Source organism: Pteropus vampyrus, unplaced genomic scaffold (genome assembly GCF_000151845.1).
Source record: "Pteropus vampyrus isolate Shadow unplaced genomic scaffold, Pvam_2.0 Scaffold70, whole genome shotgun sequence".
In the NCBI taxonomy this organism is placed as follows: domain Eukaryota; kingdom Metazoa; phylum Chordata; class Mammalia; order Chiroptera; family Pteropodidae; genus Pteropus; species Pteropus vampyrus.
In genome coordinates this window covers 7860296-7883275 of record NW_011888851.1, presented here as the reverse complement: position 1 = coordinate 7883275, position 22980 = coordinate 7860296, and the positions used below count along the sequence as shown (strand labels likewise).

Genomic DNA, 22980 nt, shown 5'->3' with positions numbered 1-22980 from the left:
CCAAGTTAGCTCAATGATCTAGGCAGAAAGGAGCTCATGCTTTGGACCTAAAACTTCTTTTCTCCTCTCCAGATCGCAGTCCATCTGTTCACCCAGCCTTCCTACACTCCCACCATGTTCTATCGGGAACTGATACACACTTCAGGCTCTGAGAGCGTTAGTTTCTGATGATGCTGTTATAGAGACAGATTACTCTGTACAAGATCTCCTGAAAAACAATCGGCTTTGTCCCCTGCCTCCAAGCAGGCCTGCACTTCGAATATTCCAAACAGTCAAGATGGACCAGTTTTCTCTCCTTTCTACTTGAACCAGGACCTCAGTTCCTTCCATTTTCTACCTAAGGCTTGGCCATGTCCACTCTCGCTCTTACCGCCTGTTCAGTCTTTGCTCATCTTGGTGTGGCCTTTTCCTGCTCACCCAGCATATGTCCTCCCTGATATTTGCTGGGCAGAGAAGGTGGCCAGTATGGTGCCTCTCCCTTGGATTGCCAACCTCCATCTTCAGCTCACAGTCATTCAGATCAGACCTATCTATAGATGGGCGCATCTGCATATAGAGAGGTATGCCAAAGATGAAGGCATTTGCAGCAGATGAGGGGTTGTCTTGCAGGCAGGGGCCCCTGAGAGTAGCAGAGGGTGTCAGGTCATTTTGTAACTTGATGGTTCACGTATGCCGAAAATATTTGCACTCTGATACGGCTCTCTCTGGTTTCAGATTTAGGAACGTTCCAATGGTTCAGGAATCTGAAGGCTCCAGGCAGACAACATTTATAGTCACTTGGGGAATCTCTGATTTAAATACTCTCAAAGGACAGGAGGCAAGAAGACATAGTACAGCAAGGAGCTGCTTCAGCTTGGCTGCTCGATTTCACAGGATTATCACTCTTCTCTTACTGTAGGGGGTCGGGGGGGGGGGTGGAACTCCGGACGTCATGGTGCCCATTCTCCTGCATCCAGGCACCAGTGTATATGTGAGACGAGGACAACCAAGAAGGAAGTGCGAGTATCAGATGAGAACTTGGGTGAGTTTCCTGGATGTAGCTGGAGAAGAATTATCATCTGGAGTCCAAAGCCTCTCTACTTTCTTCATGCCCTATTTTGCACCCCTCACCCCTCGCCAAAGAGGTTGCCATTATTAGGATCCTTGTCATCTGAGGTTAAAATAAGACCCGGTTCACAGTGAGGAAAAGTTATGGGCAGGCAGCCCGGCCCCACTTGTTCTTGGAGCCACACACAGCACCAAATCCTCCAAGCAGAACAGCTCTCCATAGAACAGTCCCTTCCGCTGCTTTCAGCAGGCCTTCCCAAAATGCCCAAGACACCGCTTTGCCCCTTCCCTCCAGCTGCCCTGACAACGCACCTGGTGTCCCCAGCGTCCTCACAGGCAGGTTGGAGTGCCTGCTCGCTGTTTTTCTGGTTTGCAGGCCCTGCTCTCTCTGTACTTAGAGGACAGCTGCTGCTGCCACCCGTGCAACCCGTGCTGTCAGTGGCATCTGAATGGAAAGACGATTGGAAAGAGGCAGAATGGGAGTACTCATCAATCCTTCTGGTTTGACAAGGGACATTCTTGGAGGCAGATGCCTGCAGCTATGATCCTGGAAGAAAGAAACCTGATGCTCTGAAATGCCTTTGCTCTGACAATAAATACAAAGATGTATGGATATACACCAACACACACATACTTCCACCCCAGTTTTTTTCCTGTGCACAAGGTCACATTCTACAAGTGTCATCTGTACCTTCTTTCCTCAGGTGTGGTCAGAGCATGGGCTCCATTGCCATTCTAGAATGCCAGCTGCAACCCCTCACTTGGGAGCGTTCCCTGGCATGGGGTCTGGTGGCCAAGCGAACCAACTGAGGTCTCCTCAAGCACAAGAGAAACCGGACTTAGGAGTCGTGGGGTGTATGGGAAATTGTTCGCCTGTGCAAAATTCCAACAGAAAAGATGTCGCTTTCAACCTGTTAGCCTTATTTCAGGCTTCTTATATCCTGGGAAGGAAATGAGTGACGGTCATGATCGGGGACACCTTGCTGCCCCGCTTTACACGTCCGTATTTGCTCAGTGCGATGTAGGTCCCTCGGTACAGGTCTGACTCATAGGCATTGTAATTGTTAGGCAGGAGGGTTTCTCTGAACTTGCATTCCTCTTGGAAGCTGGGCTGTGAAAGAATGGACAAACAGCAGAGAATCAATTATAAATGAGGCCCTGTAGATCCCTCTGCTGGGTGCCCTTCCCCTCCCCTTCGCAAGACAATCACTGTGAGGTGTAAGCCATCCTAGGTTAACAGAATCATGAAAGGTTTGAACAGGAAGAGACTTCAGGACTCTCATGGTCCCCTCTCACCTTCCCTCCTTTACGATAAGGAAGCCAAGGCCCAGAGACATAGATGTCACATGGGGTGAGTCTCCTGACTTCCAGTTCAGGGCAATTTCCTCTAAGCACCTAGATGATAATTTATTCCACTCAGAGAAAGGATCAGAAATGGATAAAATAGGCTGTTTCTCAAGTCCACTGTGAGAGGTAGTCTAGGGGAGCAGAACTGAGAGTGTGGGGTTCTAGTTGGTGGCTTTTCCACTTTCTAGTTGTGTGACCCTGAGCAGGCTCCTCTCTTCTCAGCCTTGGTTTCCTTTTCTGCAAACTGTGTGGTGGGGAGGAGTGGTTAGTGGAGGGGTCAAGACAGATGATTTCCTAAACCTTTCCATCACTGTCTGGTGAATATGGTAACTCTTTCCACTTGTGTTTCCACACTCTGTCTTCCCCAGGTTAAGTCTCAAGTTTGCAGTCTCTTAAAGAGGGATTTTGACTTTGAGCCCAGAAGACGCCTGGTGCCTCCTAGACAGTCATAGTTCTCCAGGAAAGTGCAGGGACAGAGACGGTGAGGGGCAGTGGGTTTTATGGGGAAAAGAACCTGGTTCCTTGTGTGACAGGTGGTGCCATGGTGTCTGGGGCCAGTGATGAATCCTTAATTTGGAGGACTGCGTGTGGACCACCTGTTCAGAAAATGAGTGCTGGACTTCCTTTCACACATCAACAAGTTCATTCTCAATAAATCACCCAAGACCTCCTTTACTCCTAGAAAAGAGAACCTTTTCCTCCCCCAAGCCTGCCTGGGTCCCTGCCCTGAGGGGGCTGGCGGGATTTCTGTGGTTTTGATAGGGAGGAAATCTGTGGGATCTAAAGGAAGAGAGCAAGGCAGGAGCCAGGAGACCTGGGATCTTGCCTTTAAAAACTAAATAATGAAACGGAAATAGGTGGAGTATAATTTCTGACTTCTTCCTGCTGACCGAAGCCATCAGCTATTAAAACAAACAAAGAAACAAACAAACAAACAAACAAACAAACAAACGAAAAACCTACTCAGTGGCTGACTGCTGTGCCAGAGGTGTCATCTAACCTCTTCTAAAGGAACTGTACTATGAGCTCCCTGGCTGGCATTGGGGGATTGGGCGAGTGCCTCTTCCTGTTAAACGGAAGGTGATGGGCTTGCTCACCAGGGCTCCCAGATTTCCCCAGCCCTTTGAGTTCTCTTCTCAGATGGCATTTAAAACAGTGTGTGATCCCTATGGACAGGCTCTTCTTTCTCAATGTACAACCCTTGAGACAAGGATTGTGCCTTGTTGAGTACATGATACTGAATGAATGATGACTTAATAGGGACAACAGTAAAACATACAGATACCCCCACATGGATGGCTCCTTTGATGCAAGATGGGCGTGAGCAAGAAGGTGGCGTGGTCTATTGGAACGTACTGAACACTTCCCTCCTGCCCTTCGCCCACTGCTGGGTGCATGTCCCACCTCCCCTCTCATGCCCCTACTTGATTGTTTACAGAGAACTTTCACATTATGTTAAATTTGCTTGAGTGAACGAAGAAGCTCTCACCAGCTACCCCTGTCAACTGGTTCCTTGATACCACTTCGGGAGTCTGCACAAGCCTTCCTTTCCCTGGTTATGGGTGCTCGGTAAGTATCTGTGGAATGAGCAGGGGAAATCAGTTCCCTCATCTGTAGAGTGGGAGCCATAAGAATAACCACACCATAGAACTGGAGTGAGCATTAACTGAAATGACGCATGCAAAGTCCTTGGTATAATGCCTGTCACATAGTAAAATAAAAAATAATTTTTATCACTATAATTATTCTTCACCAACTGAATCATGAACGACTCTTCAGTAAAAGTTCTAAAAGACTTTGTCTTATGCTGGACCACCATTTCTGTAAAACTTGCTGTGGGTTATTGAACAACTTAGCCTTTAAGCTCTGCTTTTACTGCCTAAGTGACTGGGAGGCAGTGAGCTTGCACGAGAGAGCACAGAGATAGGATGAATGGAGGCTGAGGCTGGCTCTGGCACTGCGCCCTTCAGGTCCTCTCTGGACCAATGTCTCTTTACCTGTGCATGGGGTGTAGAGTCAGCCACAGGATCTAAGATTATTGATGGGCAAAGCTTTAGAGCAACACTTGGAGAAAATAAACCCAGGATTGATTATGAAAGTTAAATAGAAATGAAGCTACACTGATTAAAAGCCTGGTGCAGATCAAAGAGCAAAATGGAAAGTCAAGAAGTAAACCCTACAAACATACATGAATATAAAAGTGGCATTTCAAATCGCTGGAGAAAACATGATGTTGGAATAAGAATAATAGTTTGATGTATAACTGCATTCCTTACATTAAAATTAAGGAGTAAAGATTTAAATGTAAAAAAGAGAACCTTAAAAATCCAGAAAAAAAGTTTTTTTTTTAAGTCAGGAAGATCTTTCTAAATAGGATACAAGAAAATTAGAAGCCATACACAAAATAAAACAAAACAAAACAAAAACACTAAATTTGACTCAGCCTGAAAAATAATTTTAAACCTTTAAACAAAATAAAAATGTAAATAGCAAACTGTATAAAAATATTTTCAATGCATTACCTTTTGTAATATATTTTGCAATATATTGCAAAGAGGACATTTTGCTACTATATTCAGAACCCTTAACTCACTGATAAATGGACATTCATGCATAGACAATTCACAGAAAAGGAAACACAACTAGCAGTTAAACATAAGGAAATACGCCTAATAAGAGAAATGTAAATCAATTGTGAGATCACATTTTTAATTGTCAGATTACAAAGAGAACAATATTTGATAATATCTTTTCATTGGTGAGGGCATGGATACTAGGAATTCTCATTTAATGTCCACAGGTGTGTAAATTGTTAGAAACTCTGTAAAGAGCTATTGACAATATCTATTAGATTAAAAAAAAAATTATGGCTTTGATTAGTAATTCCCCTTCTAGGAATATATCTTACTGGTACACTCCCACATGTGTCACTCACTGCAGCATTACTTAAAACAGCGAAAGAGTGAAAACAGCCTAAGAGTCAATTAGGAGGGGAGTGGTTAACTCAATTATGGCAAATCCACACAATGTAATATGATAAGCCACGAAAAAATAAGAAAACCTCTTTGTGTACTGACTTGAAATGGTCTCAAATACATATTGTTAAGTGAAGAAACAAAGTTCTAAACAGTGTATATAGTATGTTCCTGTTCGTGTGATTTAAAAAGATGATACCAGCAAGTGCTCACGCACAGGGATGTGAGTTCTTCCTGGAATGGTACACAAGGAACGAGTAACAGTGGCTCTCTCTGGGGAGGAAGTAGGTGGCTTCAAGACAACAGTGAGAATGAGACTTAATTTCCATGGCATATTCTTTTGCATTTTTGTTTTCCCCCTTAAACCAAGTTCATGCGTTACCTAGTCATACATGTAGATCTTTTAAAATGGAAAAGGAATCTGGGATAGAAGATGGGCCAGGAAATGGAGTGAGAAAACATTTGAATCAGAAACTGGTGGTCTCTTCCTCATCCTGTCACAGCCCCCTCTCCACCCACCGCTTTCCCCTCTGTTCTAACTTTACATGTCCCTGGAAAGTAACCGCCTCCTTGATTTCCAGGAGAATTCATTTCTGATCTGGATGGTGGTTAGGGGAGAGGTTTCATGTGTGGTTTTCATACTCTAGGGAGGAAATCAAGTCTTGGGGCAGAGGGTGGGGTAAGAGGAGGAAAAGGGGGAGGAATTGAGTGATTTCGACAAGAAACTGAGGGCATTCACTCATATCCTCCGTTCTAAAATATGTTCAGTTTAAGGATCCAGCCTTCCCTAGTGACTGGGTCTCTTAAAATGCATTTGTTTAAACACGCACTGTGTTTTGTTCTCTGCTCATCAGATTTTGATTACTTAAAAATCCCCACCCCTTTTTACTTTCTGACTTTTGTTTTTTCGTCCATTCTGTTCCTTTTGTCTAGCTTACCTCATATTCCTAGATTTCCTCAGCATTCTGTACAAATCTAAAGAAAAAAGAGCGAAATAGCTGACCACTCCTTTCAGGGATCGCTTCCCCCCACCGCGACTGCACCAGCGTCGTTGGGGTTCGGATAGCTTCAAGGCCTGTGGCAAGAGGCCAAGACAAGTTTCCCAAACTTTTTGATGTGGCCAATGCTTCAGGCTGGTGGGATTTTCCTGCTGCCCAGACTGATGCTCAAGCTGGTATCACAACCCAGCTCCTAATTCATCTTCAATGTTTGCCTGAGCTCTGAGTTCTCATGGCTTAGGAATGAATGCTGGCTCCTCAGCTCTGGTGAGAAAAGCACTCGTGCCAAGTGAATGCTGTGATAATAAAAGCAGCTACCATATATTATTACTTGAACAAATGAAAATAATTCCGCCGGATCACATTTCCTGGGTCTGCCAGGCCTCAGGCCCCAGTGTGACAATGTCTTAAATTCCATATAGGTCTAATCAGACTTATGTGGAACCAAACTGTAAAGCATTTAGCTCTTACTGTGGAGAAGGCCATTCGCAGAGGGGTAGATAGGTGAATGTTTTGGCATGACTTACCTGTGGCAGAAATGCCCCTTAAAGTTCGGGGTGGACCACACATCCATCTCTTGTCTTTAGGCAGAGCTAAGTCACCCAGACTGGTGGAGGTGTATTCTTGTCTTTAAAGTTCTTCCTCCTAGGGCTGCCCTTGGCCACTTGCCTCTATTACTCCTGGCTGTGTTTGTGGTTTAAGGAAGTAGGTAGTGAGGGAGAAAAAGAAAATTCCTTGTCCAGAGACCTTTCCTCCTGTGTCCCCTGACTGCTCCTTTCTTTGTCCTTGGATTAAACGAAGAAACAACATCTCCCAGCTCTGATTAGGACTGTAGTCTCCAACCCTCTTTCCTAACTCAGAATTGCATTGATAATTTACGAGTGTTTGAAAATGTTTTCACCAGGCTTATCGTTCTTCTCATTCCTGCACAGCTCTCTGTAGCTGGCAGGCCACAGATAAAGCCATTTGTGAGACTCCTCTGCAGAGCTTTCCAGGCCCCTCATGCAGCACGGGCCTTCCCTGCACCCCAGTTCCATCTCCAGGCACTTCCACAGGAGCTAATGCTTGGGGCTCCTTTGACCCATCCCTCAGGAATCCTGTTCTTTGATAGATGAGAGAAGCAGCTAACTGAGCACTGAGTGAGGGAAAGGCTTAGTTCTCCCCTCCTCCAGACAATTCTCAAAGGCCTCTCTGGATGAAGTAAATAGTGGGTTTTGCACATTGTCCTACTACTATTGATTAAAAAGATGTAGACAGTTATAATTAGTAAAACTAAAATCACTTAGAAGTATAACTGAATTACTAGTACCTTTTTGTCACTATGTATTTTTCTCAGCTAAAGGATTCTAATAGAACCACTGTCACGTGGAGATCCTTGATTTTTTTTTTTTTAATTTTAAAAAGGAGGTTGGAGTTCACTGATTTCTGCCTCAGTCTACATCTGAGAGAGAAGAGGTCCAGGTCCAGAGAAGGCCAGTGACGTTGCAGTAGCTGGAGGATAGTGGGGACGGGAGCTGGAACACAGGTCCCAGTCTGTACCCCAAAAACGCTTCTGCTGCAGGCCTTACATGCATTACCTACAGAACCCTGACAGGTCCACACACAGCCATGATTGACATGAGACCTTGGGGATAAAGATCAAATGCGCCTCCCAGGGGTGCTGGAGGATAATGCTCAGGAAGCACAGGGCAACTGACAATCACTAGGTGCTCAGTGTGGGGTAGCTGTTTATATTGTCTATGGAGGCTGAGGTACCCTGCTGCGAGGCTCTGCAGCCCTCTCTCCTGGAGATGAGACATGTGGGAGAACACTTTTCCTTAGGTGGGCTTTCCTGGCACTTAGTCTCAAGACCATGGGTTGTTCCCTGTCCCCCGCCCCAGCATGGTTCCTTTCTCCCCATGAGAAATCCCATTTAGCCACAGCAGCAGCTGAGCTTCTGGGAGATGAGGCAGCTCAGGGGGCTTAAAGAGAAATAGTGTGAATGAAATCATCACCCAGCAGGAGTCTTCCTGGCTCCTGGGATCAGTTGGCAATTGTTTTTTTAGACTGTGATAACGGCCCTACGGCCCTACAGCCCTATGGGTTGTTGAGAGAGGGGTAGAGGTGGTTTTGGTGCATCTGGTGCCCAGGCACACAAAGCCTCAGGCGCTCAGGCTTGGGGAACAGCTTAGCCAACTCCCCGATCCAGCCTCGCTCTGTACACTGGCCTGCTTGGCCCTGGGCTCCAGGGAGTAGATTCTACCACCTCGGAGAAGGTGCTCCTGGGCCAAAGGCTCCGGGGTTGGCGGGGGAAGGTGGGGGGGGAGGGGCTGGCATGTGTGTGTGTATGTGTGGTGTGCATGTGGTGTGTATGTGGTGTGTGTGTGTGTGTGTGTGTGCGTTTGGGGGACTGTGAAGAGCAGTCAGGCTTCTCTCAGAAAAGTCCCCCTCTTCCTGGACTCTGTTCATTTAATGAGACCTGCTTGGCCCCCTTTGAGTCGTGGGCCTAAGAGTGAGGGCCAGTGGTGTCTCCCACATTAGGAGTCAGCCCACACTTCAAAGAAACGGTTCCCTTGCTTTGGTTACTCTGCATGCTTACCCATTTGCAGTCAATTCCCTGACTGTTATATGTCTCATGTTCCCAGCCTCCCCCAACTGGGTAAAGACCATGGACTTAAAGTGGGAAGTGGATAAATTTATCCTACATCTGTGCCCTTTCCCGGCCTCACCGGTGAATAATTGGTTTCTGGGTAAGGAGAAACACTAAATAGCTTGTTAATGAAGGTGGAAGGATAAGAGCTTCTGTATACGATGAGTGCTTTCTTCCAGGAGATTTAGCCGCCAAAGGAGGCCCTTGCATAGAGTCCTTATTCCCGGCATTTCAACTAGTGGGACTCCAGGCATTATGCAGGCTGCTGAGAATGGCTCTTCGGGATGACTCACTCCGCAGAAGGGGCACCTACTCCACGAAAACCTAGGCTGGTCCTAGCTGCTTTCTGTTCTCTCCATCACCTTTGCAGAGAATGGTAAAGGGTGTCTGATAATTCCATGCATGTTTCATCAACCTAGCCCTTCAGCTCTCAGGGCTGGGGTGACCCTTGGGCAAGGCAGAGGCTATGTAGCCTGGTGGTCCACGAGCCCATCTGTGCCTCAGAAATACTTGAGAAAGTTAAACAAACAAACTGATTTCTAGGCCTCTCAGCCCAGCCCTGCTGGATAAACATCTCTGAGGAAGGTCCCTGGAAATCTGTACTTTTAACAAGTTATCATGATGTGGATGGAGATGGTCCTCCCACATGTCTGTCTCATCTCCAGGAGAGAGGGGTGCAGAGCCTCGCAGCAGGGTGCCTCGGCCTCCATAGACAATACAAACAGCTACCCCACACTGAGCACCTACTGACTGTCAGTTGCCCTGTGGAGTGCTTCCTGAGCATTATCTTCCAGCACCCCTGGGAGGCGCATTTGATCTTTATCCCCAAGGTCTCATGTCAATCATGGCTATGTGTGGACCTGTCAGGGTTCTGTAGGTAATGCAAGTAAGGCCTGCAGCAGAAGCGTTTTTGGTGTACAGACTGGGACCTGTGTTCCAGCTCCTGCCCCACCTACCCTCCAGCTACTTGTCTTATTTCAGAGATCCACTGAACTTAATCCATACCCTGTCTCCACGTAAACCAGGCCAGAATGAGAGGTGTTGGTGCCAAAATTCAAGGGCAGAGGCCGCTTGGGCACCCCATTCAGGTTTGTAAAAGACTACCTTGGTTGGGATAGCCTCCCCGGTAGCTGGCACCAATCCCAGATCTCTCTGTTCACTTCCTGATCCTCAGTCTGTCTCCAAGGAGAGGTAGAATAGCCCTCCACACCCTCCCCATAAATAACTCTGGTATTCCTTGACTATGGCTCAGAGGTCTTCCTTTTTAGCCTTCTTATTTCTGTCAAAAGATCTCTCAGTTTCTTCAACATCGTAGAGATGCTTTCCTAGCTCTTATTTTGGAATAAGCCAAATCATGGACTGAGAGATCCAGGCTGAAGGGGGTTGGAGAGGCTAGGGATTTTGGTAAATGTGTTCAGAAGTTGGTGAGGTTAACCTTGCAGGGGTGGTCTGTGATGGAGAGGAGGAGAGGTGGGCCTGGTGTCTATCAAGGGAGAAAATGGAGAGAATATTTCTCCAGCCTATGGCATCAGGGACCAGAGTACTTAAAACCTCGCACTAAAATGTCCACACACTGATGAAGGTGAGAGAAAGAGCCTCTATTTGCCCTCCTCGCACTGTGCTCAGGTTCGAGACGCCTCTCGGAGGGTGGGTTGTGGAGAACACCCAGGCTGAAAGCCAGGCTTGCTTCTGTGAGCCTGTCCAGTTCAGGAAATCAAACGAGCACAGCCTGATGGCAGCTGTATGCCAGAATGCAGGTTTCCCTCAGACTCAGTAGCCCTCCGAGCTATGGTTCCTGTTTAATTACAAAGGCTCTGGCAGGTAAGGTGAAGAAAAACAGAAGCCAGTGCAGAGGCCAATCAATGTACTGTGAAGTTTACAAAGCCTGAGCTTCAAGGCCTCTCACCTGCACGGGCCCCTTCCACAGCACCTTTCTTTTCTCATTCGAGACAAATATTCACTTCTCTACTCAGATTTTGTATTACTTTCTTCAACTGTTACAGGCCTTCTACAACCTGTAGCTTCCCCTGGACTGATGAACTCACCGTTGTGTATAATCTTCCTTTGCTGTTCATGGCAATGAAGAGGGCACTTTTCACTCCAAAGAGACTCACCACACCTCGATCCACTGTGGAAATCTCCAGCAGGCCTGACAAGGAAATAGGGGCCACATTACCTGAGGCTTGTGCAAATCAGAGTAGGATGTCCATCAGTCTAAAGGTGATCCCGCAAGGACATCCACGCCCATCCCCCTGCTCCTAAGAAAGTCAAATCTTCCATCACCTTCATCCCTAATCTCTCTAATTTTAGGAGATCCAGCAGCTGGATTTGGCAAATCTTGCCACCGTAGTGTCAAAACCCCAGTTCTGCAAGGGAATGTTGTGGCATCAAAGTTAGGGATCACGGTGGCCATTTAGGTATCTGGGTTTCACTGACTTAATGACACGAGGTCCTTGACTTTGGTAAAAAAATGAATTCTGATCAGTTTTGTTAAAAATGTATATTCTACATGTTCAACAAATCTCGGCCCATTTAATCTTACAAGCGCTGCAGCCACACAGAAGCTGAGGGCTTGCCTAGATCCTACAGCCTCCACTCCTTCTTGGATGAGATAGCCTATCTATGTAGCAACCCACTGATTTGTAGGACACAGACCTAGGGACAGAGTGGGTAGGCTGAAGTAAAATGAACAATGTGCTTCAGCTAGAAATTTTGCAAATCACTTGCCTTTCCTTCAAAAAGGGAGAAGCTAAGTAAAAATAAGCTTGTGTCTCATTTGGTCCAAATATCCTTACTCATTTTCTCCATGCTTGCCTAATGGGTACCCAGTGGTCTTATATGGCTACAGATGAGCCCATAATGCTGAAGTAATTAGTGCCACAGGGGAATCCAAGGGGGTGATGGCAAAGCACACTGGGATGCTTGAGCTTCAGTATATTGAACCTGCTCCTAGGCTGGGTCAAGGTGAATCTGGCAGAGGTGGCTCTGTTATGGGCATCCAAGTGAAGAATAAGATTTCTCCCCCCTTTATAATAGGACCCCATGCATCAGAGCAAGTCCCCTTCATCTTTTAGCTCTGCTTGAGCCCAAGCTCCCAGTTTCCCAACTGGCTGCAATTTGCACTCACTGTAGGGGTTCTCCTCGTGGGTCCCGCTGATCCGGCCATCGGGGGGCACCTGAAGGTGAAAGCCGATGCCCACGTTGCAGTAGAGCCTCCGCTGCCGCTTGATCCCCACCAAATAGCCACTTTCCCAATTCACCCCGGCAATCTCTCCAGCTAGCCCAGCTCGGGACCTGGATAGCAGGGTACCCCAGCCCCTGGAGTCCAGCAGCGTGCTGTTGGCGCGGGTGCCCGCAGGTGAGGGCACCACCATGCCCACTAGGACGCCTAGGAAGACGAGAGCCTGCAGCGTGCCCTGAAGACGTCCTGCTCCCCGGGACATAGTGATGAACAGCCTCTGTCCCAGGGCCATCCACCTTGCCTCTCAGGCACGTGGTCAGAATTAATGGCCCTAAAAATACCGCCCTTCTTGTTTTTCTCCCCTCGGCATGGCGGCAGGGGCTTATTTTTGGAAGGCAGATGAAGGCTGCTGACATGAAACCAAAGCCTGCTTCGGGCACTCGGGCTGGGAGCAGAGGGACCCAGGCTGAGCCGCGGCTGGTAGGGACCATGGCTTGGGGACGCTGTCCAGTTCTCCTGCTTGCTCTGTCCCGAGTTGATTATATTTGATTTGACCTATCTTTATAGTTCAGCAGACCCGCCCTCCCCTCCACCGATCATCACCCTGACGTCAACTGGCCCAGCTCACTTATCCAGGGCTGTAACATTAACCTGCTCTGGGGCTGGCTGCCTCCCCAGACCCCTATCACCCACCCCATGCCCCAGGGATTCTGGGAACCACTGTCATTCCAATTATGAGGCAGGAATGAAGTGAGCAGGAGCATCTCTGAGGGAGGGAGGAGTTGGCTATGGGCCCAGGAGAAGCAGGGGGCGAGAAGCTACCCAGGACCCAAATTGGGCAGGAGTTCTTGGCCTGGCAGTGCTGGCTTCCTTATTTAGAGGGCAAAGGGTAAAGCAGGGATAGGAGAAGGCTTGGTGGCAGGTGATGACTGGGCCTGAGTTACTCTAGAGAACTTTTCATGGAAAGAGATCACGATTGAGGGCAAGAGAGGCTAAGGGGACACTGAAAGTCTGGACCTTTTTAGCAGGAGAGGACAGAGATTGGGTGTGTATGTGTGTGTCCACGGAGCTTTAGGGTCATAGAGGAGGGAGGGCTAGGGTCTGGTTTCTGCTCACTGTCTTGGCCATGGCATTCACCCAGCCAGTTGGGTGGGAGTTGTCTCTGGCCCTTGATATGGCCCACTGGTCATTTTCCTACCTGGGCTCATCCTTGTCATTTCACTGATATATTTCCAGTTTACAGATGAGAAAACTGAGGCATACAGAGCTTAAGTGACTTGCCTGAGTTACCATAGCTAATAAGTGGCAAAGCCAGAACGTAATAAAGTCAACTGGAGTCAAGAGCCTATGCTTTTAACCTCCGTATGATTGCCTGTGGTAGAAGTTAGAGTTCTAGCCTGGCTCACTGAGTCTTCTGAGCTCATTACATGCCAAGTGTACATCATAGAATTATTTCAATAGCACGAAATGATTCACCCATGCACATAGGCTGGATGCTGCAGGCAGCCTGGGGAAAGCTCCTAGGATGAGTCCCACCACTCAGGGACTCTTCTGAGATCCCACTCCCACCTCTCTGATTCCAAGTCTCCTGCTTTGGCCTGGGTCTCAGCCTCCAGCCTGTGGTCTCTACATGTCTTCTGCCTCTCTGCCTAGTTCATTTAGATGGTGCTTTGGTTAGAATTTCTGTCAAGCCAAACATTTCAATTTTGTCCTCTCAGATCCCATGGTGCCCAGACATCCTCTGTCACTACTCTCAGCTGATAAACTGAATGGGGAGTGGGGAGGGATATATGTACCCTTGCTTTGTATCATCCTCACCAGTGGGCACCTCAGCTTCGGATCATCTTTACCCTCCTTGCCACATTCGTTGCCTTACACACAACCTTATCATCGCCAGCATCACAATTTCCCACAACAAGGAAAGACTGGCACCTTGTGGGCACAGATTGAGTCTACTATGTAGGCCTTTGTTGAAAATTTGTTAAATAAATAAAATGAAGGAAAGCATCTCTACATGGAGTAGGAGAGTTGTGAATAATGCAAAGACAAAATTGTCACTCCTCCCCCCACCAAAAAAAAAAAAGATCTTCACTTTGGATTTCCAATGTGATTTCATGTACTTAAGTTTTCATGTATGCCAGAGCAGTGGAGACACTCTGTTCATGTTGCAATCTTGTGTTAATTATCCTTGCTGGACTGACTTAGGGAAGAGGCACCCCAGAAGCATATTGGATGGTCAGGAGAAGTTAGTCTGAAATTAACACTTACCTTGGATAATTGGAGAGGCACTAATCAGCAGAAGTCAAAATCTCTGTGGATTCTTCTTGGAACCGGTCCCACTTTGGGACCTCCTTAGAGGAGAGATTAAACTATAATAAGGTCCATGCTATGTAGCAATAAAAATGGTAAATCTCTTGAGATTCACCTCATCTCAGATTCCTCTCAATGCAGAGATTGTGATTGGTTTCTTATAAAGAAATGGGCTTCGGAATGGGAAACACCTGGATTTGAATCCCAACTCTACTACTTATTAATTGTGTAACTTTGGGAAAATGAACCTCTCTGAACCTCAGTTTTTTCATCTGCAAAATGAGATCATTATTTCATAGGGTTCTTTTAGGGATTAACAATAATATATGCAAAGGGTCTAGTGCAAAGCACAATAGAGCTCTTCCCTAGCCTTTCTCTGAAACACATTGAAAATCTCTTACCCAATTAAAGGAGAACAAACCCAAAGTGAGAAGTACTCTCTCTCATCTCAAGGGGTGGGAGAGATATGTGGGCTTCAAGTTGTTAACTGCCGGCCACCAGAGCATATGTTGTGATGGCTGTTAACATATGCAGAAGAAGGCAGCTCAAATTCCTAAAATATTCTAAAAACCAGTAATAGCCCTGGTATCGTCCCCTGTTAAATATAAAACTTAAGTAATTCATTCTATTAAAAAGCCTGGGTTTTATTTTTATCGGGTGATGTGATGAGGCCCTGTTCTAAATGCGCCTCCTGGGCCTGTCTCTATAGCAACTCCACTGTGCTCATATATCCATATATTTTTCCTGAAGGCTAATTAAGTTGACAACTGCTAGGGCTTCTTGGTTTACCAGACTTGCACTTGACCCTTCTCTTGAGGCTTAGAGACCCCTATGGATGTGAAGTGATAAAGAAAAGAGTAACAGGTGGAGGCTTCTCTGTGGACCCCTCTTTCAAATAGTTGCCCAGCAGCCTTTGGGGTTGTCAATCACTTTGTCTGGATGAGCCAAGAGTTAATGGAGGTGAGTGGGAAAAAATGTTAATGTTTATCTCCTCCCACGACGGGATCCTTGCCCCTGATTGGGGTACCACACAGTCTAGATTGGTCAAATTCTACCCGCATATGGAACTACCTCTGCTGCAGCCAGGCAGGTTGCCTTCTATGACTCCTGTTTATTACATAATAGAGGTCAAACACCTCAGGAGTGACCATAAAGGAGAGCACATAAAGCTCATGTAGATTGTGAGAAGCTGTGTTAATTTGCACTTTTACATTTGATTTTGAAAAAGATTTGCTTTTTTTTTTTGTAGAAAATTTGGAAAATGCATAAAATTATAAGGTAGAAAATAAAATAGCTGTTTCGTTTAGTGTCTTTCTATCTTTTGCCTTGGTCTTTCTTGGAGCTACCTTTGCACAGGGGCCTGGCTGCCTCCCTTAGTCTCTCCCTCCCTCTTGCTCAGACAGGTGCCTGTGTACCTACACAAGTGTTTAGTGTTAGAGCTCAGGGGACTTGATGGGTAGGAGATGGGTGTGTGCAGAGGAGAGGGACTAGGAAGAACCCCCGCCCTAGAGCTGAGCAAAGAAGGACATTTAAGTCTTAGGAAACTTGCTATAAGTGTGAAGATTCAAGAGAAAAAGTTTCCGCTAGAACAAAGGTCTCCAGGTTGGACTTCTGCAGGGAGGAGTCAGGTATTATCTTGCTAGCTGGCTTATGGAGGAATCCAGACGTTGCACTTTACTAGTGAAACTCAACTTTCCCCATGGAAGTGGGAGCCCATTAGCAGTAATAATCCAAATTTCCCTAGTTTTTGCCTCTCCAAGCCCATGTAGAACTTCACCTCCCTATAAATTGCTCCCAGGTTATTCCTGGAGTTCCAGAGCATGTCTCACATGTGTTGGTGAACACAAGACTGCTCCTGGGACCATCGCATGGACCACCCTGTCCACCAGCCTTCTACTTCCTGATAGGCAAGTTGATGGGCACAGCAGTTCCCCCTTATCCACAGTTTCGCTTTCTGTGGTTTTCAATTACCCATGGTCAACCATGGTCCAAAAATATTGAATGGAAAATTCCAGAAATAAACAATTCATAAGTTTTAAATTGCACAATTGCACACCGTTCTGAGTAGTGTGACAAAATCTTACACCATCTCACTCTATCCTGCCTATGATGTGAATCACTGATGTGTTTTGTTCAGCACATCCACGATGGAGATGCTCCCTGCCCCTTACTTAGTAGCCATCTCCGTGATCGTAGCACTTGTGTTCAAGTAACCCTTATTTAACTTCATAATGGCTCCAAAGTGCAAGAGTGGCGATGCTAGCAATTTGGATATGCCAAAGAGAAGCCATGAAATGCTCCCTTTAAGTGAAAAGGTAAAAGTTCTTGATTTAATAAGGAAAGAAAAAAATTATATGCTGAGATTGCTAAGATCTATGGTAAAAACAAGTCTACCCATGAAATTGTAAAGAAAGAAAAAGAAATTCATTCTAGTTTTGCTGTCACACCTCAAATTGCAAAAGTTATGACCATAGTGCATAAGTACTTAGTTAGGATGGAAAAAACATTAATTTGTGGGTGGAAGAAATGAATAGAAAATGTATTCTGACTGATGGCATCACATTGTGCCAGAAAGCACTGAGCCTATACTGGAGACTTCAGCAACGGATCCTCTGAAATGAGTGACATCAAACCACTTACTGCAAGTAATGAGATGGTTACACAGATTCAGGAATAGATTTGGACTAAAAACTACAAAAATTACTGGAGGGGTTGCATCTGCCAATGAAGAAGCGGCTGCCACATTTCTGGCAGATTTGAAGAAGTGAATTAGGGTTTGGTACTATCTGTGGCTTTTGGCATCTACTGGAGGTCTTGGAATGTATTCCCTGTGAAAAAGAGGGGACTACTCTATTACATTTGCCATGATAGCTCAGGGCCTGGAGATTTCGAGGAGCCAAAGATGCTTTATGTTCTGTTTCAAAGCCAGGTCGAATATCTTAGTCCCCTTCCTCCCAGATTTAGACTTTGCTTGCAGAGGTCTAAATCTTTGTTTGGGTCAAGGTCATCAGGTTGGAGTCCCTTTTTCTTCAGGATAGATTCTTTCTCAGGAGCTCCTCCACTTTCAGGCAAATAGACTTCTGTTGGGGCCAGCCCATTAGCTGTCTAGATATGTCTGAATGCTGACATAAGTTCAGAGGGAAACCCTGCAGCATTCCCAGAATTCCCTCCACTGGGGAAGAGGGGATACCATGGATAATCAGCTTTGTGGCCTGGTAGTCCAAGGATCTGCAGTCTGCTGGGAGGAGGCCATATTTTCCTTTCCACCCCAGAAATCATCTTCTTGGGTTAAAGTTCTTCATGATCTATTTCTTCAGTCTGAGCTCCCCTCTTGCTACCTCAGCATGACTTCCTGACTCCAAGCTCTGTCTTTATTCTCTCTTTGTCTCACTCTCTCTCTTCCCCCTGCTCTCTTCCCTTACTTGTCTCCAGCCACCTAGACAAGCCTAGAGTAACCACGCCAAGGAGGCAGCACCTCAGGGTTGGCTGACCACCATGGCTACACATCTCAGCTGAATTTGCAAAGGGGCAGAAGAGTCAAATAACTTTCTGGAGCCTCAGAACATAAGAGATTTTGGCTCTGCTCAGAGTTTTGCGGTTTCTCAGATTTGCCTTTCATGATCATCATCTAATAATACCTACTGCGTGCTGAGGCAGTCATGCACCCTGCCAGCCACCGTGCAGAGTTATGTAAAAGACTCAGGCCTAATGGCAGGCTCCCCAGTGTGGCATGACAGGCCCTCCATGTCCTGACCTCTGCCGGCCTCTCCAGCTCCATCCCTTGCCTCTCCCTCTCTGGGAATTTTGCTTCAGCAACCTTACATGGCCTGTTGTTCTCAGGCATATTTTGTGCTGCTTCTGCCTTCATGTCTTTGCTTTAACTGCCCTCTCTTTGCCTGGCAAATTGCTTCTCACCTTTAAAAGATTTAACTTAAATGTTACCTCCAGAAGCAATTCCTGACAACTTTCTACCTCTAAGCTGGATCTGGTATCCCTGTCTCCCCTCCCTGCCTCGCTTCATTGATGCTTTGCATGCATCTCTATCACTGTCCTTACCAGGTTATATTATAATAATCTGATTAGGTTATCACTCTGATAATGAAAGCCTTGAGGCAGCAATGGTATCTTATTCATTTCTGAATGTTCAGAACATAGCGCAGTGCTGCCACAAAATAAGGTTTATGAAATGTTTGAATATATGCTGTTGAATTAAAGGCCTTGAATCTATGGATTTCACTAGACAAGTGATTCTCAAAGAAGGGCCAAGCCCTCTATGATCAGAATTTTGATGGGGGTAGGACACATTAATTAAAACAAAACAAAACAAAACAAAACACTTTCAATATTATGGTTTGCATTTTGCCATTAAAAATATAGTTACTTTGGTGACATTGCTTCCACCATGTTGGAGAAAACTGTACTGAACTTGCACTTCCATTAGAGATAACAAGAAAACTGGACAAATATATGTTATGACTGTTTTCAGACATTGGGTAACAGATAAGACTGTGATCCCTGAAAGAAAAGAAACCAATGAAACGGACTCTATAATCACATTTTCTTTCTGCTTGGAAGTACTTTCCAGACCACAAAGCAGGAAAGGAGAAGCTGAATGGAGCTCCGAGGTCAAAGTGAGTTGAGGATACAGAGATCAGAGTTTGGGGAGAATGGGGCAGACAGAATTTGTAGGGTAGGGTACCAAAGAGGGTGTATGTAGAGAGAGAGATCCAAAAATCTGTATACATTTGCCCTTGAGTTACTAAGCCAAACCAGTATGGTGTGAAACTCCATGAGACCAGGAAAAGCACTACCAAGGAGCTGTAAATTGAACAATTTCCAGAACTCGCACAGGGCTTTTTGTGCTCAGACTTTTTGGAGTAAAGAGAACTAGATTCTCTCAATAGAGAACAATCAGTAGAGACCCCAGAAGTTACGTCTTAGTAATAGCAATATAGAGGCCCTGGAGTAAAGCTCTAGACCATTTCTCTCTCAAATTTAAGACTTTTACTTCTGGCCAAGATACAATAGGAATTAGATTTACCTTCCTGCTCAAAACAACTAAAAAACTGAAAAAGATATACTAAACAAATTTTCAAGACATTAGATGTCAGGCAACAAAAGACAGTGATCCCTGAAGAATGGGAAATTAACAAGCTGAATCCAACAACTGCTCCACCTTCCTGTCTTGAGAGTTTTCAAGCATGGCACAGGAAGGAGGAACCTAGGTGGAGCCTGGTAAACACCTTGAATGGAGGATGAAGCTGACTGGTGGGGGCAGTGGGGAGGGGGCGGGGAGAGATTAAGGCAAACAGAGTGCCAGAGAAAAGAGAACTGCACAGAGAGAAGTCAGAGATGTAAGGGAGAGAACCCCCTTGATTGGTCAGCAGAGTACTGATTAGCACATGTGTAAGCTACCTGAGGCTGGGGAAGAGCTACCAAAACTATAGAGAGAACAGTAGTCACACAGGACTGGAAACAGTGCCTGTTCCCACCAGACACACTGAAAAATATTAATTCATTAGACATTGGTTTGAGTACTCAGAAGGATCTTGCCTTAAAAGTGGAGAATAATTATTCTCAGACCAAATGCTGCTCTGGTCCCACCCAACAAATATTAAAAGGAAAATCCAAAAGGATCAGTCTGTTGTTAAGTAACTTAAAGTCACTATAGGTCAAAGCTCAAGAAATATTCATAAAAATACAAAAACATCCAGACCACAATAGAGCAAAATTCAAGTGTCTGATAGATAATAAAAAATTACCAGTCATACAAAGAAGCAAGAAAATATGAGTCATAATAAGGAGAAAAACTTAAAAAGTAGATATCAACCTAGAAGTGACATAGATGTAAGAATCATCAGACAAGAACATTAAAACAGTTATTATAATTGTATTTTGTATCTTCAAAAAGCTAGAGGAAATATCAATCATGTTAAATAGAGACAGATAATATTTAAAAGACCCATATTAAACTTCTAGAGATGAAAACCACAATGCCTGAGATGAAAAATACACAGTATGGGATTAATGACAGATTAAACATTGCAAAAGAAAAGATTAGTAAAATTGAAGACATAACATTGGAAACTATCCAAAATGAATCACACAGAGAAAAAAAAAATTGAAAAAATAAACCAGAGTATCATTCAAGCAACCTAATATATGTGTAATCGGAGTAGAAGGAAAAGAAAACATATTTGAGAAAATAATGACTGAAAAATTTCAAAATTTGAGGAAAACTGTAGTCACAAATCCAAGAAGCTCAATAAACCTCAACAGAAAGATAACTATGAGGTAATCATAATCAAATTACTGAAAAACAGTAGCAAGTAGAAAATCTTAAAAGTAGCCAAAGGAAAAAATATATATTATGTATAGAGACACAAAGGTAAGGATGAGAAGATAGTGAACCAACATCTTTAAAATACTGAAAGAAAACATTATCAATCTAGAATTCTATAGTCAGCAAAATATCTTTTTTTTTTTAAGATAAAATAACACCATTTCAACTAACAAAAGCTGAAAGAATTTATCATGAGCAGACACATATAAATGAAAGTATGAGTTTACATAAAGGAATGAAGAGCACCAAAAATGGTAAATATGATGGTAAATATGTAAGATTTTTTAATGTATTATTTAAATCTCTTTAAAAGGTAATTGACAAATAAATATAATAACAATGTAGTGTAGAGTTTATAATATACGTAGAAATAAAATGTATAACAACAATAGCAGAAAGTCTAGGAGGAGAGAAATGTTGTAACGTTCTTATGCTATACATGAAGTAGTATATCACTTGAAAGTAGACTATGTTAAGTTAAAAATGTAGACTATAAACCCTAAAGCAACCGCTAAAAAAAATTCAGAGTTAGCTAACAAGTTAACAAATGAGTTAAATAGAACCCTAAAAAACACTTGGTTAACCCCAAAACAGGCAGAAAAAGGAAAAATAACAACGAAAATAAATAGCAAAATGCTAGATTTAAACCTGTGTCAGTAATCACATTAAATGAAAATAATCTTAATATGTCAATTAGCAGGTAGAGAGTATCATACTGGATTTTTTAAAAAACCATGGTTCATTGTATACTGCCTGGAAGAAAATCACTGTAAATATAAAGATACAAATACATTAAAAATAAATCAAAATAAAGCTGGACCGTCTATATTTATACCAGAAAAAATAAATTTCAGATCAATGAATAAACAATAAATAAGTTCATGTCATAATGGAAAAGGGGCAATTAATTAAGAGGACAAAACAATCATGAATAATTATGCACCTGAAATTAGAATTTCAGAAAACATGAAGCAAAACTGATAAAATTGCACAGAAAAAGATAAATCAGTAATTACAGTCAATCTAGATTCTACGGTCAGCAAATATCAAAATATCTTCAGCCAACAAAAGCTGAAAGAATTTATTAATAGCAGACCCACACTAAAATCAGTGTTAAAGGAATACCTTTTGGGAGAAGAAAAAAGATTTCAATACCCTCTCTCAACAATTAACAAAACAAGTAGACTGAAAATCAGTAAGGCTGGAGAATACCGGAACAACATCAATCAACCTGACGTAGTTGACATTTATAAAACTATCCACCCCCAAATAGCAGAATACTCATTAATTTCAATGGCACATGGTACATTTACCAAGATAGATTATATTATAGGCCAGAAAACAAATCTTGATGGGATTTGAATCATATAAAGTATAGTCTCTTTCCTTGAAGTGGGATCTTGTAGTGCATTTCCAAATCCTCCATATTTAGTGACTTTATAAACTTAACCATCCTTTTTAGTCTCTGGCCTGCTTTTATATATAAATGTGCACCACACAGCTTTCTTCCTGAGGGCCACAGCCTTCTACAGAGCCCTCAAAATGGAATCTGAGGTTTAGTTACTGGTTGTTGGGCAAATGAAACAGAATTCATGGGAATATTAGTGTTAGTTCTGTTCTAAGTAGGATGTGAAAGTATGCAGAAGAGCAGGATACTATCAACTTCCATTATATTAATCTACCTAATGCTAGAGTATCAATAAACTACTGCAGGAGAATCAAATTTCTAGGGGTCCAATATTCAACAATCATCTTAGAGCACAGTTATCTGGGATGGCCTGTATACTTCTCTTAAATGTCACTTCTGTAGCTTGTACACATTGACTAAGATAGTTTAACATGCTAGGTGTTTTGGACTAAAGGAAAAATGTTTTTCTCTGCCTTTGGTCAAAGGTAGGTTGCCTCTAAGACTTTTTTCCTTAAGGCCACACTTAATCTTTACACTCTGAGTTTGCCACTTTGATGGAAAGCCAAAAAAAGTACTTTGAACAGAATAAACATACAAAGGACCCAAATGGCCAAAAAATTTTTTGAGAAATAACAATATTGGAGGACTTCTTGATTTTAAAACTTACCATCTTGATACAAAATTAGCTTTTCAGTAAGTTTTTTTTCTAGATCTTTTGCATATGGATAGAAATATAAATCAA

At 44.0% G+C, this 22980-nt stretch overlaps 1 protein-coding gene across 1 annotated transcript; it reads right to left on the bottom strand.

Annotated features, from left to right (window-relative positions):
• Positions 1-1910: 1910 nt before the first annotated feature.
• On the bottom strand, positions 1911-12513 carry FGF6 (fibroblast growth factor 6). The gene is made up of 3 exons (XM_011361801.1): positions 12124-12513; positions 11042-11145; positions 1911-2158 (listed from the first exon to the last, which is right to left on the bottom strand). Exons 1-3 carry the CDS (start codon positions 12467-12469, stop codon positions 1982-1984), a joined length of 627 nt encoding a protein of 208 aa, XP_011360103.1. The 5' UTR covers positions 12470-12513; the 3' UTR covers positions 1911-1981.
• Between the last annotated feature and the right edge of the window lie 10467 nt (positions 12514-22980).